This window comes from Electrona antarctica (assembly GCF_951216825.1).
Source record: "Electrona antarctica genome assembly, chromosome: 23".
Taxonomy (NCBI): domain Eukaryota; kingdom Metazoa; phylum Chordata; class Actinopteri; order Myctophiformes; family Myctophidae; genus Electrona; species Electrona antarctica.
In genome coordinates, this window is record NC_136804.1 from 34931005 (window position 1) to 34951169 (window position 20165).

Sequence of the window (20165 nt, forward strand, 5' to 3'; positions counted from 1 at the left end):
TCAAGTAACCCAAAGGGTCTCTGGGGCCTTACTTTGAGAACCCCTGCAATGTATGTACGCAATACTGTATGTATGATTGAATTTGTGTTAATCAAAAATTATCATGATGGCCAAAATTATATAGATAAAAAAAAGAATCACACCCGTGTGAAGTGAGGGGTGCAAGATTATATTTATATTGGCCATTATGACGTCGTCGTTTACTGCCTTAAACAAACATTAAAGGAAACCGTTAAGGAATCGGACTGTTAAGAGTAACCCATTTAGACCTGAGGTCGAAAAAAATGTCTTCTAAATTCTGAAATACCTCATGTTTCTGTATCAGTGGTGCTCAATATTTCATGTCAAGGACCCCAAAAAAGATATGTAATTGGCCTCCGACCGCCATCTGGAAATATGTTGTTTCAGGGACCCCCCCCAGAAGCAAAGATTTGAGTTAAAAACTGAAAAAATATTTTTTTCAAAAATAGCAGACCTACAAGCTCGTGGATATGAGCTTGTAGATCTGCTATTTTCAATAGCAAAAGTATAACATAATGCTTAAAACACCCAAAGGGGTTCCCGTTCAGAATGGGTTAAAAAAACAGAATCGTAAAAACCCTTGAAGGGGTTCAAAATGGACGCTTACTGTACAGGGTCTGTAACTCTGAGAGCTACGCAATCGTATGTGTACATAATGGTGTATACTGTTGTCTCAGAGTTATGGGAGGGAGGGAGCGACGAGAATAAAGGAAGGGAAAGAGAAGAGCCCTGTGTAACTATATAGTCTAGTAGCCAGCCCATAGAGCCCCATTGTGAACCTGGACATGTTGAGTACATAGTCTAGTAGCCAGCCCATAGAGCCCCATTGTGAACCCGGACATGTTGAGTACATAGTCTAGTAGCCAGCCCATAGAGCCCCATTGTGAACCCGGACATGTTGAGTACACCAAGGTTTTATGTTAGAAATGTTGTAGTATGGGTCCCCAGCATGTAGAAACTGCCGGATGCTAACTTGCACTCATTGGGCTAAAAACGGCCAATGCCATCATCACAAATTGATGTCAGCACATTTGGGCAAGTGGACATGGCCGTTTTAAGCCCAATGAATGGATGGAATGGATTCAGCATCATGAAAACCCCCTAGTTTGACACATCGCATGCTAGATAAAGCATGATGAAATGTTGAACATTTTGCCTTCTATAGGTTGTTAATGGTATATGGTCACATATTATGCCAATTATGAAAATTGCTCAGCAGTTTCTACATGCTGGGGACCCATACTCAACATTTCTAACATAAAACCTTGGTGTACTCAACATGTCCGGGTTCACTTTTTGGCTACTAGGCTAATACGACAATGCAGTGTCATGGTCACGCCAAGGCAAGGAGGAGGGATGGGGAGGGAGAGAGAGGTGGAGAGTCGGTGCCAGGGCACTGTACAAAGATGGCAGGTTTACACACACACACACACACACACACACACACACACACACACACACACACACACACACACACACACACACACACACACACACACACACACACACACACACACACACACACACACACACACACACACACACACACACACACACACAGTGTCTCTGGGGCAACGAGAGCTAGTCAGTCAGTGTGTGTTTAAATGAGTACTGGAAGTTTGACTGTGTGTGTGTGTGTGTGTGTGTGTGTGTGTGTGTGCGCACGCTCTCAGGGGGGGGCAAGCTGTCTGGCCTGCCAAGCTTGCGACTGCACACGACAGAGACCAGCAGAGGACAGAATACAAGCGGAGGGGAAGAGACCAGCAGAGAGAAGAATTTGCACATGCGCACAACGATAATGTCCCTCGATGTCAAAACACGTTGGCTTTATATATCCAGTCAGGCGAGCTTCACATCTGCATTAACCCATTTTGGGCGGGAACCCCTTTTGGTGTTAGCATTATGTTATGCTTTAGCTATTGAAAAATAGCAGATCTACAAGCTCATAGCGCGCCACCGAGTGGCGCGCTACGAGCTTGTAGGTCTGCTATTTTTGAAAAATCGAAGAACGACTGACATAGAAACATAGCTTTTTCAGAAAAACTGTCAGGATGTAGAAGACATTTTTAGAATCTGATCTCAGGTCAAAATGGGTTAATATGCAGTATATATGCACAATATAATGGTGGAAATAAACAGCCCTGTGTCTGCTTGGCTCCTCTCTCCTCTGTAAAGCCATCATCTGGTCTCCCTCCTGGCTACCTGCCTGCCACCCAAAACATCCCATCATCTGGTCTCCCTCCTGGCTACCTGCCTGCCACCCAAAACATCCCATCATCTGGTCTCCCTCCTGGCTACCTGCCTGCCACCCAAAACATCCCATCATCTGGTCTCCCTCCTGGCTACCTGCCTGCCACCCAAAACATCCCATCATCTGGTCTCCCTCCTGGCTACCTGCCTGCCACCCAAAACATCCCATCATCTGGTCTCCCTCCTGGCTACCTGCCTGCCACCCAAAACATCCCATCATCTGGTCTCCCTCCTGGCTACCTGCCTGCCACCCAAAACATCCCATCATCTGGTCTCCCTCCTGGCTACCTGCCTGCCACCCAAAACATCCCATCATCTGGTCTCCCTCCTGGCTACCTGCCTGCCACCCAAAACATCCCATCATCTGGTCTCCCTCCTGGCTACCTGCCTGCCACCCAAAACATCCCATCATCTGGTCTCCCTCCTGGCTACCTGCCTGCCACCCAAAACATCCCATCATCTGGTCTCCCTCCTGGCTACCTGCCTGCCACCCAAAACATCCCATCATCTGGTCTCCCTCCTGGCTACCTGCCTGCCACCCAAAACATCCCATCATCTGGTCTCCCTCCTGGCTACCTGCCTGCCACCCAAAACATCCCATCATCTGGTCTCCCTCCTGGCTACCTGCCTGCCACCCAAAACATCCCATCATCTGGTCTCCCTCCTGGCTACCTGCCTGCCACCCAAAACATCCCATCATCTGGTCTCCCTCCTGGCTACCTGCCTGCCACCCAAAACATCTGGTCTCCCTCCTGGCTACCTGCCTGCCACCCAAAACATCCCATCATCTGGTCTCCCTCCTGGCTACCTGCCTGCCACCCAAAACATCCCATCATCTGGTCTCCCTCCTGGCTACCTGCCTGGTCTCCCTCCTACCTGGTCTCCTCCTGCCTGGTCTCCCTCCTACCTGCCTGGTCTCCCTCCTGGCTACCTGCCTGCCACCCAAAACATCCCATCATCTGGTCTCCCTCCTGGCTACCTGCCTGCCACCCAAAACATCCCATCATCTGGTCTCCCTCCTGGCTACCTGCCTGCCACCCAAAACATCCCATCATCTGGTCTCCCTCCTGGCTACCTGCCTGCCACCCAAAACATCCCATCATCTGGTCTCCCTCCTGGCTACCTGCCTGCCACCCAAAACATCCCATCATCTGGTCTCCCTCCTGGCTACCTGCCTGCCACCCAAAACATCCCATCATCTGGTCTCCCTCCTGGCTACCTGCCTGCCACCCAAAACATCCCATCATCTGGTCTCCCTCCTGGCTACCTGCCTGCCACCCAAAACATCCCATCATCTGGTCTCCCTCCTGGCTACCTGCCTGCCACCCAAAACATCCCATCATCCTGTCCTCAGACAAATCGATGGCCCCCAGGTACCACCAGTCAAGCTCCGTTTCTAATCTAAAGACAGCACTCTCTCTCTCTCTCTCTGTGTGTGTGTGTGTGTGTGTGTGTGTGTGTGTGTGTGTGTGTGTGTGTGTGTGTGTGTGTGTGTGTGTGTGTGTGTGTGTGTGTGTGTGTGTGTCTGTGTGTGTGTGTGTGTGTGTGTGTTCACGCGTGAACTTGTATTAGTATACTTCTGAGGGCCAAATGTCCCCACATGTGTAGTAGAGTTTGAGAGATAGACATTAGGGGGAAACAATCCTGGGCTTTTTTAGACTGTGTGTGTGTGTGTGTGTGTGTGTGTGTGTGTGTGTGTGTGTGTGTGTGTGTGTGTGTGTGTGTGTGTGTGTGCGCGCGCGTGCGTACTGGGAACCACTCGGAGAGCACAGCAGAGGAGTAAGGGGTAAATATAAAGGAGACAATTATGCATTTCCAAATGGCAGCGGAAGCACTAAAAGAGACCGTTTCAATTGTCCTCAGTTCACAGAATTGGAGCTGTGAACTGCAATAACACCATCTGCTCTCTGTCCTCACCACAGAGAACTTTATTTTTTTGTCATTTTTAATGCTCTCCGGCGGTATCATTAAGAGATCGTCCCAACACCTCCTCCATCGCGTGCTGCCCCCCAAACGGGCCTTCGCCGAGAGATTATACGTGACTGAGAGATTAGGTTCCGCATGCGTCTGCCGAGTTCACTTAAAACATTTTGGGCGGGAACCCCTTTTGGTGTTAGCATTATGTTATGCTTTAGCTATTGAAAAATAGCAGATCTACAAGCTCGTAGCGCGCCACCGAGTGGCGCGCTACGAGCTTGTAGATCTGCTATTTTTGAAAAATCGAAGAACGACTGACAAACATAGCTTTTTCAGAAAACTGTCAGGATGTTGAAGACATTTTTAGAATCTGATCTCAGGTCAAAATGGGTTAACCTTCCATATTGCCCTAAATGCACAATAAAGCCACACAAGAGGCACAATAAAGCCTATTCGTTTTTTTTTTCAAATGCCTCGACAATGACAACACTATAGTATCACTCACAGGGGAAAATAATCCCACTATATATTCAAGCCACATGACTGTAAGCAGCACATGTGCCAAAAAAGATCATATCGTCGCCGTCTACAGAAACCTTCTATCTCCATATTCAAACTTTGTGGGTTTTTTCCCCCCCTGTAAATAGATAGATAAAGTTTTTATTAAAGTGTCCTACATCATAAGATGCCCAGCCCGCACAGGCTTACAAGACACTCACAAAATTGTACATATATAATGATACATATAGACAAATAGACAGTTACTCATGGATACATCGTTCTCCAACGTAACTGCCACGCCTTCTCTATGAATTTTCTAAAAACAAAAACTTCATTACTGAACAACCAATTTAACATAAAACACTCAGACATCCAAAACAGATCTGGGTTCTTATCCTGCATTTTTTCAAATAAAAAGTTTCTTAAATCATGATATAGTGGACAATAGAAAACAAAATGAAACTCATCCTCTACAACTCCCAGGTCACAAAGAGCACACAGTAAATGTAAATGAATGCTCTACTTACTACTACTCTACAGCTTCACACAGAAGCCTCGTGAGTAGCATATCCAACAAGCTCGAAGCGTGTGGCTTCGCAACTGCACTTTGAGCTAGTCGACGTGCGTCTTTTGACGCTTTTGCGAATTTGAATCGTGTAAAGTAACGTTTTTTTGGACATATGAGCTTTAAACCCGACAAAGACGATATATGCGGTATATACGCCAGATGTGTAACGGATTAAGTCTCGCCCTGTGACATTCAATCTGCGTCAACGTGCGGCCGCTCGCAAATGTGCCTGTGCATTATGCATGCATGTGGTTGTGTGTGTGTGTGTGTGTGTGTGTGTGTGTGTGTGTGTGTGTGTGTGTGTGTGTGTGTGTGTGTGTGCATTATGCATGCATGTATGCATTACGCCAGCACCAGGCATACAGTACACACAGTATGCATATGGACTTAGTCTAAGTGACCTACTGTAGTCTCTTGATTTTAACCCATTTTGGGCGGGAACCCCCTTTTGGTTGTTTTAAAGCATTATGTTATACTTTAGCTATTGAAAAATAGCAGATCTACAAGCTCATAAATATACAAAAATATCAGACCTTCAAGTTCATAGCGCGGCACTCGGTTCCGCGCTATGAACTTGAAGGTCTGATATTTCTGATAAATCGTGAAAATGTGCCTCAAATCTTTGAATATATATGATTACAGAGTGAACATTTTAACTAAAATCTTTGCTTCTGGGGAGGTCCCTGGAACAACATATTTTCAGATGTGGGCGGAGGCCCATTACATAGTTTTTGGGGTCCTTGACATGAAATATTGAGCACCACTGATACAGAAACATAAGAATTTTCAGAAAACTGTCAGGATTTTGAAGACATTTTTTGAAATTTCGACGTCTAAAATGGGTTAATGTACGTTTTGGGGGCATCTCATCCTTAAGGGATAAAGTGTAATGCTATACCCTCTAACCGCCTAATCTCCATTCTCTCTCAGCTCCGTACTGTAGCACACCTCCGGGTCATTATGTCACCGTGACACTGGTGGCTGGATTATACTGGATTATACTCACAATAGATCCCGGACAGATTGCATTATCATCTCACGATATCCCACACAGATATTTTATTTACGGATATACAAGCAAAAAAAAAGTGGCGCGTCTTCATTGCGTTGACGATGTTGATCGGCGTGTTTGTTACTGTTTCAGTCACCCATGAATTGGCCAGGTTATCGCGTTGAGCGAAACAGGCTTTCTTCTCCATCTCTTGTGGCAAGAGAGCCCGACCAGCAAAAGAGAAAGGGAGTCTCTCTCTCTCTCTCTTGCTGATCGAGCTCTGGGCTAATGTTGGGCATGTCCATTTTTGGAATCCATTATTTGCCATGGAGTCGGGGATCTTCATGTGTGTGCGTATGTGGTTCGCCCTACCACTTCAAATTCGACACACACGTTCCACACCACCACAGGGAGTGCAGTGCACGGCCTTGAGTCGGTCGGACCCACGGTTGTCCAGAACCACCGCAAAAGCCCAAGCTGTGGACAGGGCCCATGCCCAGACTCTGGACAAGGCCCAAATTAGCCAATTGATCACACCTGTCCATCCCTAGATCTCCATATATGGAGCTGGCCTGTTCTGACATCACAATGAGGTTCTGATATCTGCATAGACTCCATATTTGACATAAAGACCTCCATATATAAAGGGACAAAAGACATAATCACTGGCTGGGGCATGCATTTCCAACTTCCATCGTTCCAAGTAGGCCAGTGCCCAATATTTTGCCTGTATTTAAATCAACAAATGCCTCTACCTTTCACATACAGTATGTCCCGTTTTAACCCATTTTGGGCGGGAACCCCTTCTGGTGTTTTAAGCATTATGTTATACTTTAGCTATTGAAAAATAGCAGATCTACAAGCTCATAGTGCGCCACCGAGTGCCGCGCTAGGAACTTGTAGGTCTGCTATTTTTGAAAAATCGTGAAAATGTGGCACAAATCTTTGAATATATATTCTTTCAGAGCCAAGTTTTTAACTCAAATCTTTGCTTCTGAGGGGTTCCTGGAACAACATATGGGGGTCGGCGGCCAATTACATATTTTTGTGGGTCCATGACATGAAAATGTTTGAGAACGACCGATATAGAAACATGAGTTTTTCAGAAAACAGTCAGGATTTAGAAGACATTTTGTAGAATCGTTCCCAGGTCAAAATGGGTTAAACAAAGTCCTCTTCGAGTGGACTAAGAACGTGGGACAACGGAAAAGGGACGACAGTTCCAAGTTTGGTTTTGAGGGGCTGAAACGAGACGACATCATGTGAAAATACGAGTGTTTTTTTCTGTGCAGATCAAGTTGTGTGTGTGTGTGGAACGCTGTGACGTCTGGAAACACAGTCGGTTCCATTCATGGCAGCAGCTGTGCGGAAGGAAGTAATCAATCGGCGGCGGCAGCCCCCGGCGGTGACGCCGGGCCGTTCGATGACATGGATTGAACGGTCGTCTCCATAGCGATAAAGCGTCACCCGGGTCCCCCCCGGGACTAAGAAGCACGGCCCGCTTTTGATCCATTTATTCCATTTCATAATCGTCACAGTCGGGGGGAAGAAACCTCTTATATTTCTCCATATTGCAACTGTGTGTCATTTTGTGAATCAACGCCTTGCTTGATCATACTACAGGCGTCACACAAAAGCACAGAAGAAGTAGCAGCTGCTACTTTTTGCCATTTTTTGCACATGTGAGGGTTTCCACCCGACTGAGAAGTTAAAGGGACACTTCACCCTTTTTGCAAAAAAATATATGTTAATGACGTTTAGAAGCTTTAGAACACTTTCCTGGGGGTCTTTATGTGTGTAATATGTGGTTTTAGATATTTTAGATTGTAGTAGTGAGCCCAGTGTCTCTGATGTCATGGACACTGGGCTCACTTCCTTCCTGGACTACAATTCCCATATACTTTGGTGCACTGCTCCTCCTTGGATAGGGGGAGGGCTGTCTTACTGAGACAACATGTAGTCCAGGAAGTAAGTGAGCCCAGTGTCCATGGCATCAGAGACACTGGGCTCACTGCTACAATCTAAAATATCTAAAACCACATATTACACACACAAAGACCCCCAGGAAAGTGTTCTAAAGCTCCTAAACGTCATTAACATATATTTTTTTGCAAAAAGGGTGAAGTGTCCCTTTAATAAAACCAATTGGTGAAAAATAGCAAACACTTGTAGATCTGCTAATTTCACAACTTCCGTGTCCTCGTATGATGAGGCAGGGAATTAACCCATTTAGACCCGAGAACGATTCTACAAAATGTCTTCTAAATCCTGACAGTTTTCTGAAAAACCTCATGTTTCTATGTCAGTGGTTCTCAAACATTTTCATGTCAAGCACCCTCAAAATTATATGTAATTGGCCGCCGACCCACCATCTGAAAATATGTTGTTCCAGGTTCCCCCCTGCAGAAGCAAAGATATGACTTAAAACGTTTGCTCTGAATAGAATATATATTCAAAGATTTGCTCCACATTTTCAAGACTTTAAAAAATAGCAGACCTACAAGCTCGTAGAGCGGCACTCGGTGCCGCGCTACGAGCTTGTGGATCTGCTATTTTTCAATAGCTAAAGTATATACATAATGCTTGGGGGTTCCCGCCCCAAAATGGGTTAACGTACGGGGACAAAAACCACACACAACGTGCAGATGTGAGGCTTCTATTCTGCCCGACTGCATACATACATACAGTATATAGACGACGTCACTATAACTCGTCTCTCTTCTCCCCCTCCTCCGTCTCGCCTCTCTGTCCCACGTCGTTCAAAGCCCCCCCCCCCCTCTCTCTCCCTGTCAGTCAGTCAGTCAGTCAGTCAGTCAGTCAGTCAGTCACAGAGCCAGGCAGCTGGCGAGAACGCAATCATCTCTTCACCTGCGCTCTCTCAGGTTGACAGTCAACCATGCTGTCCTTTAGTGGCGCGGTGGGGGGGGTGGGGGGGGGAGGGGGGATGGGGGGGGATGCTATCCATATGGTGCGCTCGCCGAGCATCGGCGTGTTACGGAATAAAGCATGATTATCCCTTCTCTCCCTGTCCCACTCCGGGGGACAATGGCACCCTTAAAGCCTGCTTTTAACCTTGGACGCACATCACAGCGGTCTGCTGATATGGCTGTGAAGTGCCAGTATGCATTACACCCCATCTGTTATGCAATGCCTTAACGGCGCAGTATAGATAGCCCCGGTGTCTGCGTGTCCCCAAATCCTCCGGGGAAATAATGAATAGAAGCATAAATGGAATAGATAGATAGGGAGGGGGACAAAGAATAGATAGGGAGGGAGGGGGACAAAGGCCACTTTGAAACCGCGCTCGATAGGCCCTCCGTGGGTGGAAGAGAAGGGAACGAGGCCAGCATAGAGAGGCTTCATGGCGTCGGCGTGCTCCCGGAGAACTGCTATAGGAAGAGAGAGAGGCCTTTTGGAATGGGCGGCAATCAAAAAGCACAATGTTCATTAGAAGTAGAAGATGAGAATGGGTGTTGGGGGGGGGGGGGGGGGGGGGGGGGGGCAGGGGGGGTTCAGAGCTCAAGAGTGTCCAGAGGTTGTACTTTAGGGCTGTGTTCCAGTGTTGATTTCGTCGACTAAAACTATGAGGAAAAATGTTCGGCGACTTCCCCCTTTTTCACTTCTGTGTTCACAGAACTTCACACTGGCAGTCCAACTTTAACTTATTTTGGCCTCATCTGAACAGAAAAAACCCGAATGGAAATGGTACATTAGATCTGAACCCCCCCCCCCCCCCCCCCCCCCCCCCCCACTACATATTATATGAAATCGTGTTGCAGATTTAACTTTTTCATAGATAGTTGCATAGACTTGTTTGACAGCACTATCAACAGTGTTCATTCATGTTAATGTGCATTTTCAGACATTTCACCACGTACACCGTCAATACTTAAGTAAACCTTTCACTCCGTACTTGGTCTGCTCTTTTCCCCCCTCCACCACAAACCTTTTTGCAAATCTAAAAGCTTGAGCTTGTAGTTACAGCAGTTAACGACACCATCGTACGGTACATAATAACGGTGTGGACAGTCAGTCATAAAGACTCAACAAACAATTCAGATTTGCACTGTGGAACAAAGCCGAAAGACACTTGTATGCAGTTGCGTCTTTGAATACAAATTTGCCCTTTGCCAAACAATACCCATCAACCTTGGGAGAGAACATTTTGATTCATTCTCTCTCTGAAGTCTTTCTCTGGTTGACAGGGTTGTAACAGCCCCCATTGTCCCTCTTTATTGGATACGTTCTTTGTAAGCCGTGAGGCGATTATAGTTCAGCCGTCACAAACACAAGTTAATGCTCGCCTAAATACACAAGACAACAGCCCAGAAACCCTCACACTGCTCGCAAGCCGATGCCTTTTTCCGTTCTACGACTCGGGGTTTGAAAAACAGCCATGAAAATGGTGTGGGCTTTGTGCTTGTAATTATCAGGAAGGGGGAATATAAATAAATAAAATGAGTGCAGCTTGGCAAAGGGTTTCGGGGAGCTTTGGAACAGGATTCGATGAGTTGGAATTGTCACTGTGGTGAGTGCTGCAGAGCTTTACTTTTGAGGGGTGCTAGCCCCTCCTATGTCCAGCTTTGAGTGTTTGTGTAAAACACAAACATTGACAAAAGTACCATGTGGTACCCAGCTAAATGATGGAGAGTTGGTAACTAAATGTGACCAAACTTGACTGAGGGACTGCCATTCGATTTTTTTGAATTTTCGTTTTTTTCATGTCATATGAAAGCAGGGAATCATAGCTTCAAATTGACATATTGGTTGTTCAGTTTGACCCACCAGTTTTAGAGATATGGCTTATGGAGTAATGTCTTGCAGAGAAACAGCGAGTTGAGAAAACAGGCTTGAAAGGTTCACTTCCTGTGGTCTCTACCTAGCTACACGTTTAAGCATTTATTTCATATTTACATGTCGATTTCAGCTCCGACACTTATTTCAGACATGCTCTAGTATGTGAAGAGTCTGCCTGTGTGATTAACTCATTTTGAAAAAAATAAAAAATCTCCTCTGGAATTTGCGCGATGGCAGGCAGTCAAATCTGGTCACAAATGGACCGCACGGATGGTGATCCGTGGCTCAAATGCCTATTGGCCTATTGTGGACGGTGGGCTTATAAATCAGTGCTCGCACCGCTATAAGCTCCATTAGCCAGAGCTGCTTTATAGTCCAGGGCTACCGGCTGCAGGTCAAAATACTCTCTGGAGCCGGAGACACGCAGCGATGCATGCTGCCTTATCGACTGCCTCGGGCAGTATAAGGAAGCCTTGTTATTGGTTATTCCGTCAGTGTGCACGCGTGTGTTTGTTTATGAGAGAGTGAATAAGCAGGCTAATGTTTGTTTGTATGCCTGTGTGTGTGTGTGTGTGTGTGTGTGTGTGTGTGTGTGTGTGTGTGTGTGTGTGTACTATGTAAATGTGTTGTGCACACTTGGGGCATGTATATATTTGCCGTCATATCGCCGTTGTCGCGGCCCGAAACCTTGTATCTCCAGATCTAAACTGTGTCGCCTAGTGAACACAGACCATCTACAAGCTCACAATTGAAAATGTTCGCCTACAGTTGGGTGCCACCGATATTGTCGCTTATCATTTGACCCATTTAGGCCTGACCTCAAAATTGTAAAAAATCCTTCTAAATCCTCCAGTTTTCTGAAATAAATATTTTCACGATTTTTCAAAAATAGCAGACCTACAAGCTCGTAGCGCGCCACTCGGTGGCGCGCTATGAGCTTGTTGATCTGCTATTTTTCAATAGCTAAATTATAACATATATTTAAAACACCAAAAGGGGTTCCCGCCCAAAATGGGTTAACTGTCCTTTTGCGCAGATCACGCAAACCTCAGCAAAAAGAAAAGGACAATATCGATGGCCTCCAACTGTATAATGGCATGCCCCAAAATAGGTTGAAAGTGGTAAAGTGAGTCAGAGGGTTTTTTTTTATGGATAATAATGATTGTACAGATATTCTACTGCTAGGCTCTTAGCTTACTTATGATCCTTGATGACTATTTCTATGTATTTGATGTATTACCATGTGTTCCTGCTTAATGTAAATCGCTCTGGATTAAGCTAAATGCCTAAACAAGAGCTTGTGATTAACCCATTTTGGGCAGTTACCCCTTTTGGTGTTTTAAACATTGTCATTGCCAAATTTCCAACTGTATTATTGGGCTGCACACGTTCATACGATTTCATACTGGTATGCATCAGCAAATCCGCTTTGGTGTAAGTTTGAATCAAACTCATGCACCTCATTCCTCATTGTCAGCTCTACTTACTGCTCCTATTCCAACCAACCCCTCTGGATATACACGGAATCCAATTGTTCGTTCCACTCTCAAAATCTGGTACCAATTCAGAAGCCATTTTAAATTTAAATTTCCATCCACCTCAAGCCCTCTATTGAGGAACCATTTATTTAACCCTGCTAGCTCGGATTCAGGTTATTCAGTCTGGCACCAAAGGGGTCTTAAATCTTTTAAAATTTTATATAAGAATGGTATATTCTGTAGTTTCGCCTACCTATCTGCTAAGTTTGGTCTCCCAACCTCCCATCTTTTTCGGTATTTTCAAGTCAGACGTTGTGTTCAATCACTATTTCCAAACTTTCCACAGTTACCTCCGACTCAGGTATGGGAGCAGTTCATTCAGTCCGACCCATTTGAGAAATCACGAATATCTCAGATTTATGATAATCTCCTATCTTTAGATAGTGCCCCCAAGAATAACAGAATCAAGGAGGCTTGGGAGGCTGAACTTGGTCTGACATTCGATGATGATTGGTGGGATGCAGCTCTAAGTACTTTTTTACAAAAGCTCAACCTGTGCGCGTCTCACTCTAATTCAATTTAAGGTACTATTTAGAATGAATTTCTCCAAAGCTAAACTATCACAAATGTATCCCAATATAACAGATAGCTGTGACAAATGCCACTCCTCACCCTGTAATTTAACACCTGTTTTATTCATGTCCACTTCTGACTAACCTCTGGAAGAATTACTTCGACACAATGTCCAAAATATTCACATTTCCTGTAAACATTTCTCCACACATTGCAATTCTTGGGGTCCCAGAAGACTGATCTATACACTCCCAGACAGCTGGAGGTTTGGGCTTTTACCTCCCTAATAGTAAGACGCCATCTACTTCTCCAGTGGAAATCTACTAGACCACCCTCTAGTACCCAATGGCTGAGAGAAGTAATGTCCTTTTAGAAATTGGAGAAAATCAGATATTCTACCAGAGGTAATCTCACTACACCAAGAGAAATGGGATCCTTTATTGTTATTCTTTAAAGGACCACTTCACCACTTCTCAACCTATCTTCATATAATAGGTCCTCACTAATAATCATGATAAAATGGAACGATTTTTTTCTACACAGTCTGTGTCTCATAGGAGGGCTGTGGGCAGTTTAGAAACCGTCTTCCAGTGAAATCATCATTAGGCAGATTTTTTTTGAAACAAGATTTTTTTACAAAAATGTTTAGATTTTCATTATTGTGAGAACGATGGCTTCCATTTTCACATTGCAACTTTTCAGGACTAGAAAGACTGCAGTTTCTATTAGCTTGTATTCTCCATCGATGATGTCACTGGAAGACGGTTTCTGAACTGCCCACAGCCCTCCTATGAGACACAGACCGAGTAGAAAAAAATTGCGCCATTTTTTCATGATTATTAGTGAGGACCTATTATATGAAGATAGGTTGAAAAGTGGTGAAGTGGTCCTTTAATCGCCAACTGATCCCTACTCATTGAGTGATTGCCCCCCCCCCTCTTCTCTCTCTCTCCCCCCTCTCCTCCCTCCCCCCTCTTTCTACCCTTCCTTCTATACTTTCTTCTCTCTCTGTGTGCTTATTCTTATTTTTACATTTTGAATATTTTATTCATTTAAAAAATGTGATATATATTGTACCATGTTCTTTATGCACTTTTTATTGTATTACTTTCTTATGTCTGTTATGTTTGTTTGTGTATGGGATTAGAAATGGAAAATGGAGTGGGCAAAGCAATCTAATCAGAATTGTTATAAAAGGATGTCATTCCATGTACAGTATACCTAAATAACTATTGTATATTATGATGTGACTGAAGTGACACCATATACTGATGCCTAACTTCTAATACAAATATAAATGAAAAAAATAAAATGTGGCGCAAATCTTTGAATATATATTGTTTCAAAGGGAATGTTTTTAACTCGGGTCTAAAGGGGTTAATAAAACAACGTACTACATTGGATCCATTGGAACATGGAGGGTTTCCACCCGACACAGACCATATCCATTGGAACATGGAGGGTTTCCACCCGACACAGACCATATCCATTGGAACATGGAGGGTTTCCACCCGACACAGACCATATCCATTGGAACATGGAGGGTTTCCACCCGACACAGACCATATCCATTGGAACATGGAGGGTTTCCACCCGACACAGACCATATCCATTGGAACATGGAGGGTTTCCACCCGACACAGACCATATCCATTGGAACATGGAGGGTTTCCACCCGACACAGACCATATCCATTTGGAACATGGAGGGTTTCCACCCGACACAGACCATATCCATTGGAACATGGAGGGTTTCCACCCGACACAGACCATATCCATTTGGAACATGGAGGGTTTCCACCCGACACAGACCATATCCATTGGAACATGGAGGGTTTCCACCAGACACAGACCATATCCATTTGGAACATGGAGGGTTTCCACCCGACACAGACCATATCCATTGGAACATGGAGGGTTTCCACCCGACACAGACCATATCCATTGGAACATGGAGGGTTTCCACCCGACACAGACCATATCATGGAGGGTTTCCACCAGACACAGACCATATCCATTGGAACATGGAGGGTTTCCACCCGACACAGACCATATCATGGAGGGTTTCCACCAGACACAGACCATATCCATTGGAACATGGAGGGTTTCCACCCGACACAGACCATATCATGGAGGGTTTCCACCAGACACAGACCATATCCATTGGAACATGGAGGGTTTCCACCCGACACAGACCATATCATGGAGGGTTTCCACCAGACACAGACCATATCCATTGGAACATGGAGGGTTTCCACCCGACACAGACCATATCATGGAGGGTTTCCACCAGACACAGACCATATCCATTGGAACATGGAGGGTTTCCACCCGACACAGACCATATCATGGAGGGTTTCCACCAGACACAGACCATATCCATTGGAACATGGAGGGTTTCCACCCGACACAGACCATATCCATTGGAACATGGAGGGTTTCCACCAGACACAGACCATATCCATTGGAACATGGAGGGTTTCCACCCGAGACAGACCATATCCATTGGAACATGGAGGGTTTCCACCCGACACAGACCATATCCATTAGAACATGGAGGGTTTCCACCCGACACAGACCATATCCGCACGTGTGAGACATACAATTGTACATAAATGTGCGTATAGCACGCTCGTAATAGACTCAACTATTCATCAACAACTCCATTTCCGTAGGCCACACCACTCTCCATTCCTTCGTGGGCATCAATTTGTTCAATACGAGACTGCGAGAGTAAATGTGTGAGGGGTTGTGCGTGCTGAGAGAAGTTAATTGTCGCAGAAATAAATATTCTCCATTTTTTTACTTTATCTTCCGCGTTACAGAGTGCTGGCTTTCATACATACCGCCGGGCTAATTAGCATAATGAGAGGGAAACAAACGAGGCACGCTTTATAATGTTAACGGAGGGGATAACAGCATATATATATATATAGATACATACACATTTCTACTGAAATTAAATTAATACTAATATTATGCCACTTGGAGTACTTTCAAGCTGCCTATATTTGGTTGTTATTGTCGAATCGGAGCGGAAAATTGCTAAATCTACAAGCGCACAAGCTTGTGAGGGGCCGCAGGCAGAGGCTATATGGCCATTTGGGGGTCCTCCTTGGCATGGAAGAGTTTGAGAAGGCCTGATGTGGGTCCACGTGTCTCCGCCACATTCGTGTTTATCGTCTGTCGCATGTGAAAACCTCCTATGTCCAAAACTGTTATTTTTCAGGATTCAAATTCATATAAGTAAAAAAAAACAAAAGTAGCAGATCGAGAGGCTTGGCCGCATTTTGAGCTTGTAAATCTGCTACTTTTGATACTTTTGCATGACACTGTAGTGTGATCAAGTAGGGCGTTGAATCTACAAAAGGATCCCTAAACTTATTTGCCATCTTTTATTTTGCCATTTTTTATTTGCCATTTTAAAAAACCTTTTAGCCTGTCGTTGAACAGGGTATTTAGCGTAATGCTTGCGTCCATACGTGGAAGAGAAACGCCCCCTAAACAAATGACAGCTAGGGTGAGCAGTGACATGAAGATGAGGGCTGCTGTCTGTAGTGGTGGCGACGTTGGTAATTACGGGCCTTAGCAGTCAGTCAGACAGTTTACGCCCCGGAACGCGCGCTTCAAGCTCATCGATCTCGCCGATCTGCTGCTTTTGACATTTCTGAATTTGAACCCCGAAAAGTGACCGTTTGGGACATACGAGGTTTCCACCGGACACGTAGACGATATGTGCTCTGCTGCCTTACATGCACGCCTTACGTAAATAAAACACTGTGTATTTATTCTGCTTCCATTACAAGCCTCAAGGGTCAATGGAACAAATGTTGCAGTGAAGGCGATGATGACAAATCCTCTCTCTCTCTCTGTGTACACACACACGCGCACGCAGTACTATACTAGTGAGGACATCGACCTAAAGTTATCTAGTTGTGACTTGCGACAATCTACAAGCTCACAACATGGGCGGCAGTGGCTCAGGGGTAGAGTGGCCGGATGGGAACCAACCGGAAGGTTCCCGTCCCAAATTGCTCCTCCTGACGTGCAGGTTGGTGCCTTGCACAGTTTCCTCCGCCATCGGTGTATGAATGTGTGTGTGTGTGTGGATGGGTGAATGTAGATCTATCCAAAGCGCTGTGGACAAAGGCTGGATAAACGCATCAAAGTATGACACGTTGTGAGCTTGTATAGATTGCCTCGTTTTGTTTTTGGTGCGTTGACACACGTGGCCTTGTATACATCTTTGTATACATCACTAAAGACCGTTTTTTTTACAAAATCATGTTGATAATATGTATATTGACCAAAATAAATAAATAAACAAACATATAGGGCGCTGGTCCTTTAAGAAAAGCGTAGGAGGGGTCTAACGTCAGCACACGTAGAACAGGAAGAGTGCAGCAACAACACTGCATGGACTAACCAAGGGGCCAGTGAGGCTTTCCAACGTTGAAGCACTGGGCCCTAGTGGTAAGAGGAGGGACTGCAGGCGGACCCGTGGAAGTATGATTGGGAAACCCCGTGCAGCTGGGCTTTAACGTTGAGCGCGTTTGCACGTCCCCAAATATTAAAAAAAGGTGGAAGTAGACGGTTCTTCCGGGTGCTTCAAAACGCCACTGAGCAACTTCCACTGACATGAATAGCTGGGGGGGGGAGGGGCGGAGCTTCGCGCCAGTTCAGTCTCTATCCTTCTTTATACTCTATGGGACTAACCTGTCATATCATCTACAACAGATGTAAACTAAAACAAATCACGCGATTGAATAAGAGTTCTAGTGGTTGATCCACCCGGACGGTAAATCTGCTAATTTGGTATGGAATGCTCGGCATGTTTTTTTTCAATGACGAATGGATACATGTCTTCATATACGGTATGAAAACAGATTGTGCGAAACTCTCCTTTAACCATAAAAACAACAACTTCTCTTCTGAGGACCAGGAACATCCTTCACAATGATCTGTTTCTACATTCTACTACCACACACACACACACACACACACACACACACACACACACACACACACACACACACACACACACACACACACACACACACACACACACACACACACACACACACACACACACACACACACACACACACACACACACACACACACACACCCCCCCCCCCCCCCCCCCCTATGTGGCTGAGTGGAGTGGTGCGCTTGTTACCGTAATGACCGAAACGCTAACGATCACATGATAACGGCGTCACAATCACTGATGGCCTGATGACAAACCATAACCGTCCGAAGAATTAACGGAGATAATGACGCCGATTAAACTGCGATGGCCAAAATGAGGCTCATCACCATTACGCGGGTGAATGACTGCGATCGACGATGACACGGGCTCCGACATCCAAACAAAACCACAGGGTAACGAATCACCAAGCCTCCCTCCCACACTCCCTGAGACTGCGAGGTCGGGGGTTCAATTCCCCGACCTCCCAGTTCAAAGAATGCAAAGATTTGTCCCAATGGCTCCCTGGCTTGGCACTCAGCATCAAGGGTTGGACTGTGGGGGTAAGTCCAGACGACATACTAGCATCATTCTCCCCGTTGCTGCCCGCACAAGGCAGTCACAATTACACACATTTTAAGTTGACGATAAATTGCGATTAACGATTGAACTGTGTGTGTTTGGAACATTACAAATTTGTATTTCTGTTTTGGCTAACAAATTGCACATGGCAGATATGACACATTTAATATTTGTTTTTATTATCTACTTCTAGATCTGCTATTTTCTCCTATTTTTGAAAAATAGTCATTTCTCAACATGGAAACGATTATGCAAAAAACGAAACAATTTTTTTATCAATTAATTGCGATTAGGCGATTATGTAACAAGTGTGAGTGGTCTACCAGTGTTGATTTCGTCGAATAATACCATGACGAAAAATGTTCGTCGACTACCTTTATTCACTGACAAAAACGAAATGAAAACTGAGCTACGATGACTAAGAGTATATTGATAATTTCGTTAACACATACAAACTAGACTAAAAAGTTAGGGAGGGACTAGTGGACAAGACAAGTCATTTTACACTTAGTTGCATGCAGAAAATAGCCAATCTACAAGCTCACAATGCGTCGCAGCGCAACGCGTTGTGCAGCTTGTACATCGGCTATTTTCAGCAAGTGTAAAATCAGCCATTACGACGGCATCAAGGCCCGCCAAAATACATTTCAGTCGACTAAACTCTCATGACATGTAGTCGACTAAAACTAGACTAACACTAGCCTCGGAAACCCAGACGTTTTTATTTCCAGGGAGAAAAAAAAAGTCTGGGACCGAGTCCACTTCAATTCGGCATAGAGTAGCACAAACGTCGATCACTCTCTGCTGATTTCTGATCGTCTGCACCTTTGTTAAATTGACGCGCACACGCACACACGTACACACTCCTCTCTCTCTCTCTGTGTGTCACTCTAATTAATAATAGTCTCATGTCGCGCAGCTGCGTCTAGATTCTCCCGGCGGATCCTGCCGGGAGCTGCCTATGCCATTGGTTCCCAAAGTGAGGGAGTTCCAGGGGGTACCTAGCTCAATTAGAGATAGTTAGGAACCAAATGGACCCTTATGGGTCTGTAACTCAGAGTGTACAAATGGAACCAAATGGACCCGTTAGGGTCCATTTTTTTTCCATTTGTACACTCTCAGAGTTAAATTAACAGCGGTTTTACAATATAAATTGGGGTACCAGAGATAGAAATGCCATTAAATCGGGGATCTGTGGCATAATGCGTGTGAAACTGGGGGGTCCATGAAATTAATATGTTTCGGAATCACTGCTAGAGCCGTAAAAATCCTCCCTTATCGGGGTCACTGGCATATGTTTTCAAATGGGGGGTCCGTGGCCTAATAAATGTTGATTTGGGGGTCCTTGACACGAAAAAGTTTGGGAACCACTGGCCTATGACAGAAAGCATAGGTGGACCCCAGGCTATAGACTAACACTAAAACATTTCCCGGGTGACTAAAATGTGATTCAAGAGAAAAAACCTGACACAGTGCCTGTGCGAGACCTACCATCTTCTGCAGGTGCCTCTCCTTGCGG

The 20165-nt window shown here is 45.1% G+C and overlaps 1 protein-coding gene across 1 annotated transcript in view; it reads right to left on the reverse strand.

Moving 5' to 3' along the window:
• snd1 (staphylococcal nuclease and tudor domain containing 1) overlaps positions 1-20165 on the reverse strand; it is a 361345-nt gene that overhangs the window by 26163 nt on the left and 315017 nt on the right. Inside the window, exon 22 of the mRNA XM_079493746.1 lies at positions 20138-20165. This exon is cut by the window's right edge and continues 176 nt beyond it. Within this exon, the coding sequence (XP_079349872.1) occupies positions 20138-20165 (28 nt within the window). The remainder of the gene's footprint in view (positions 1-20137) is intronic.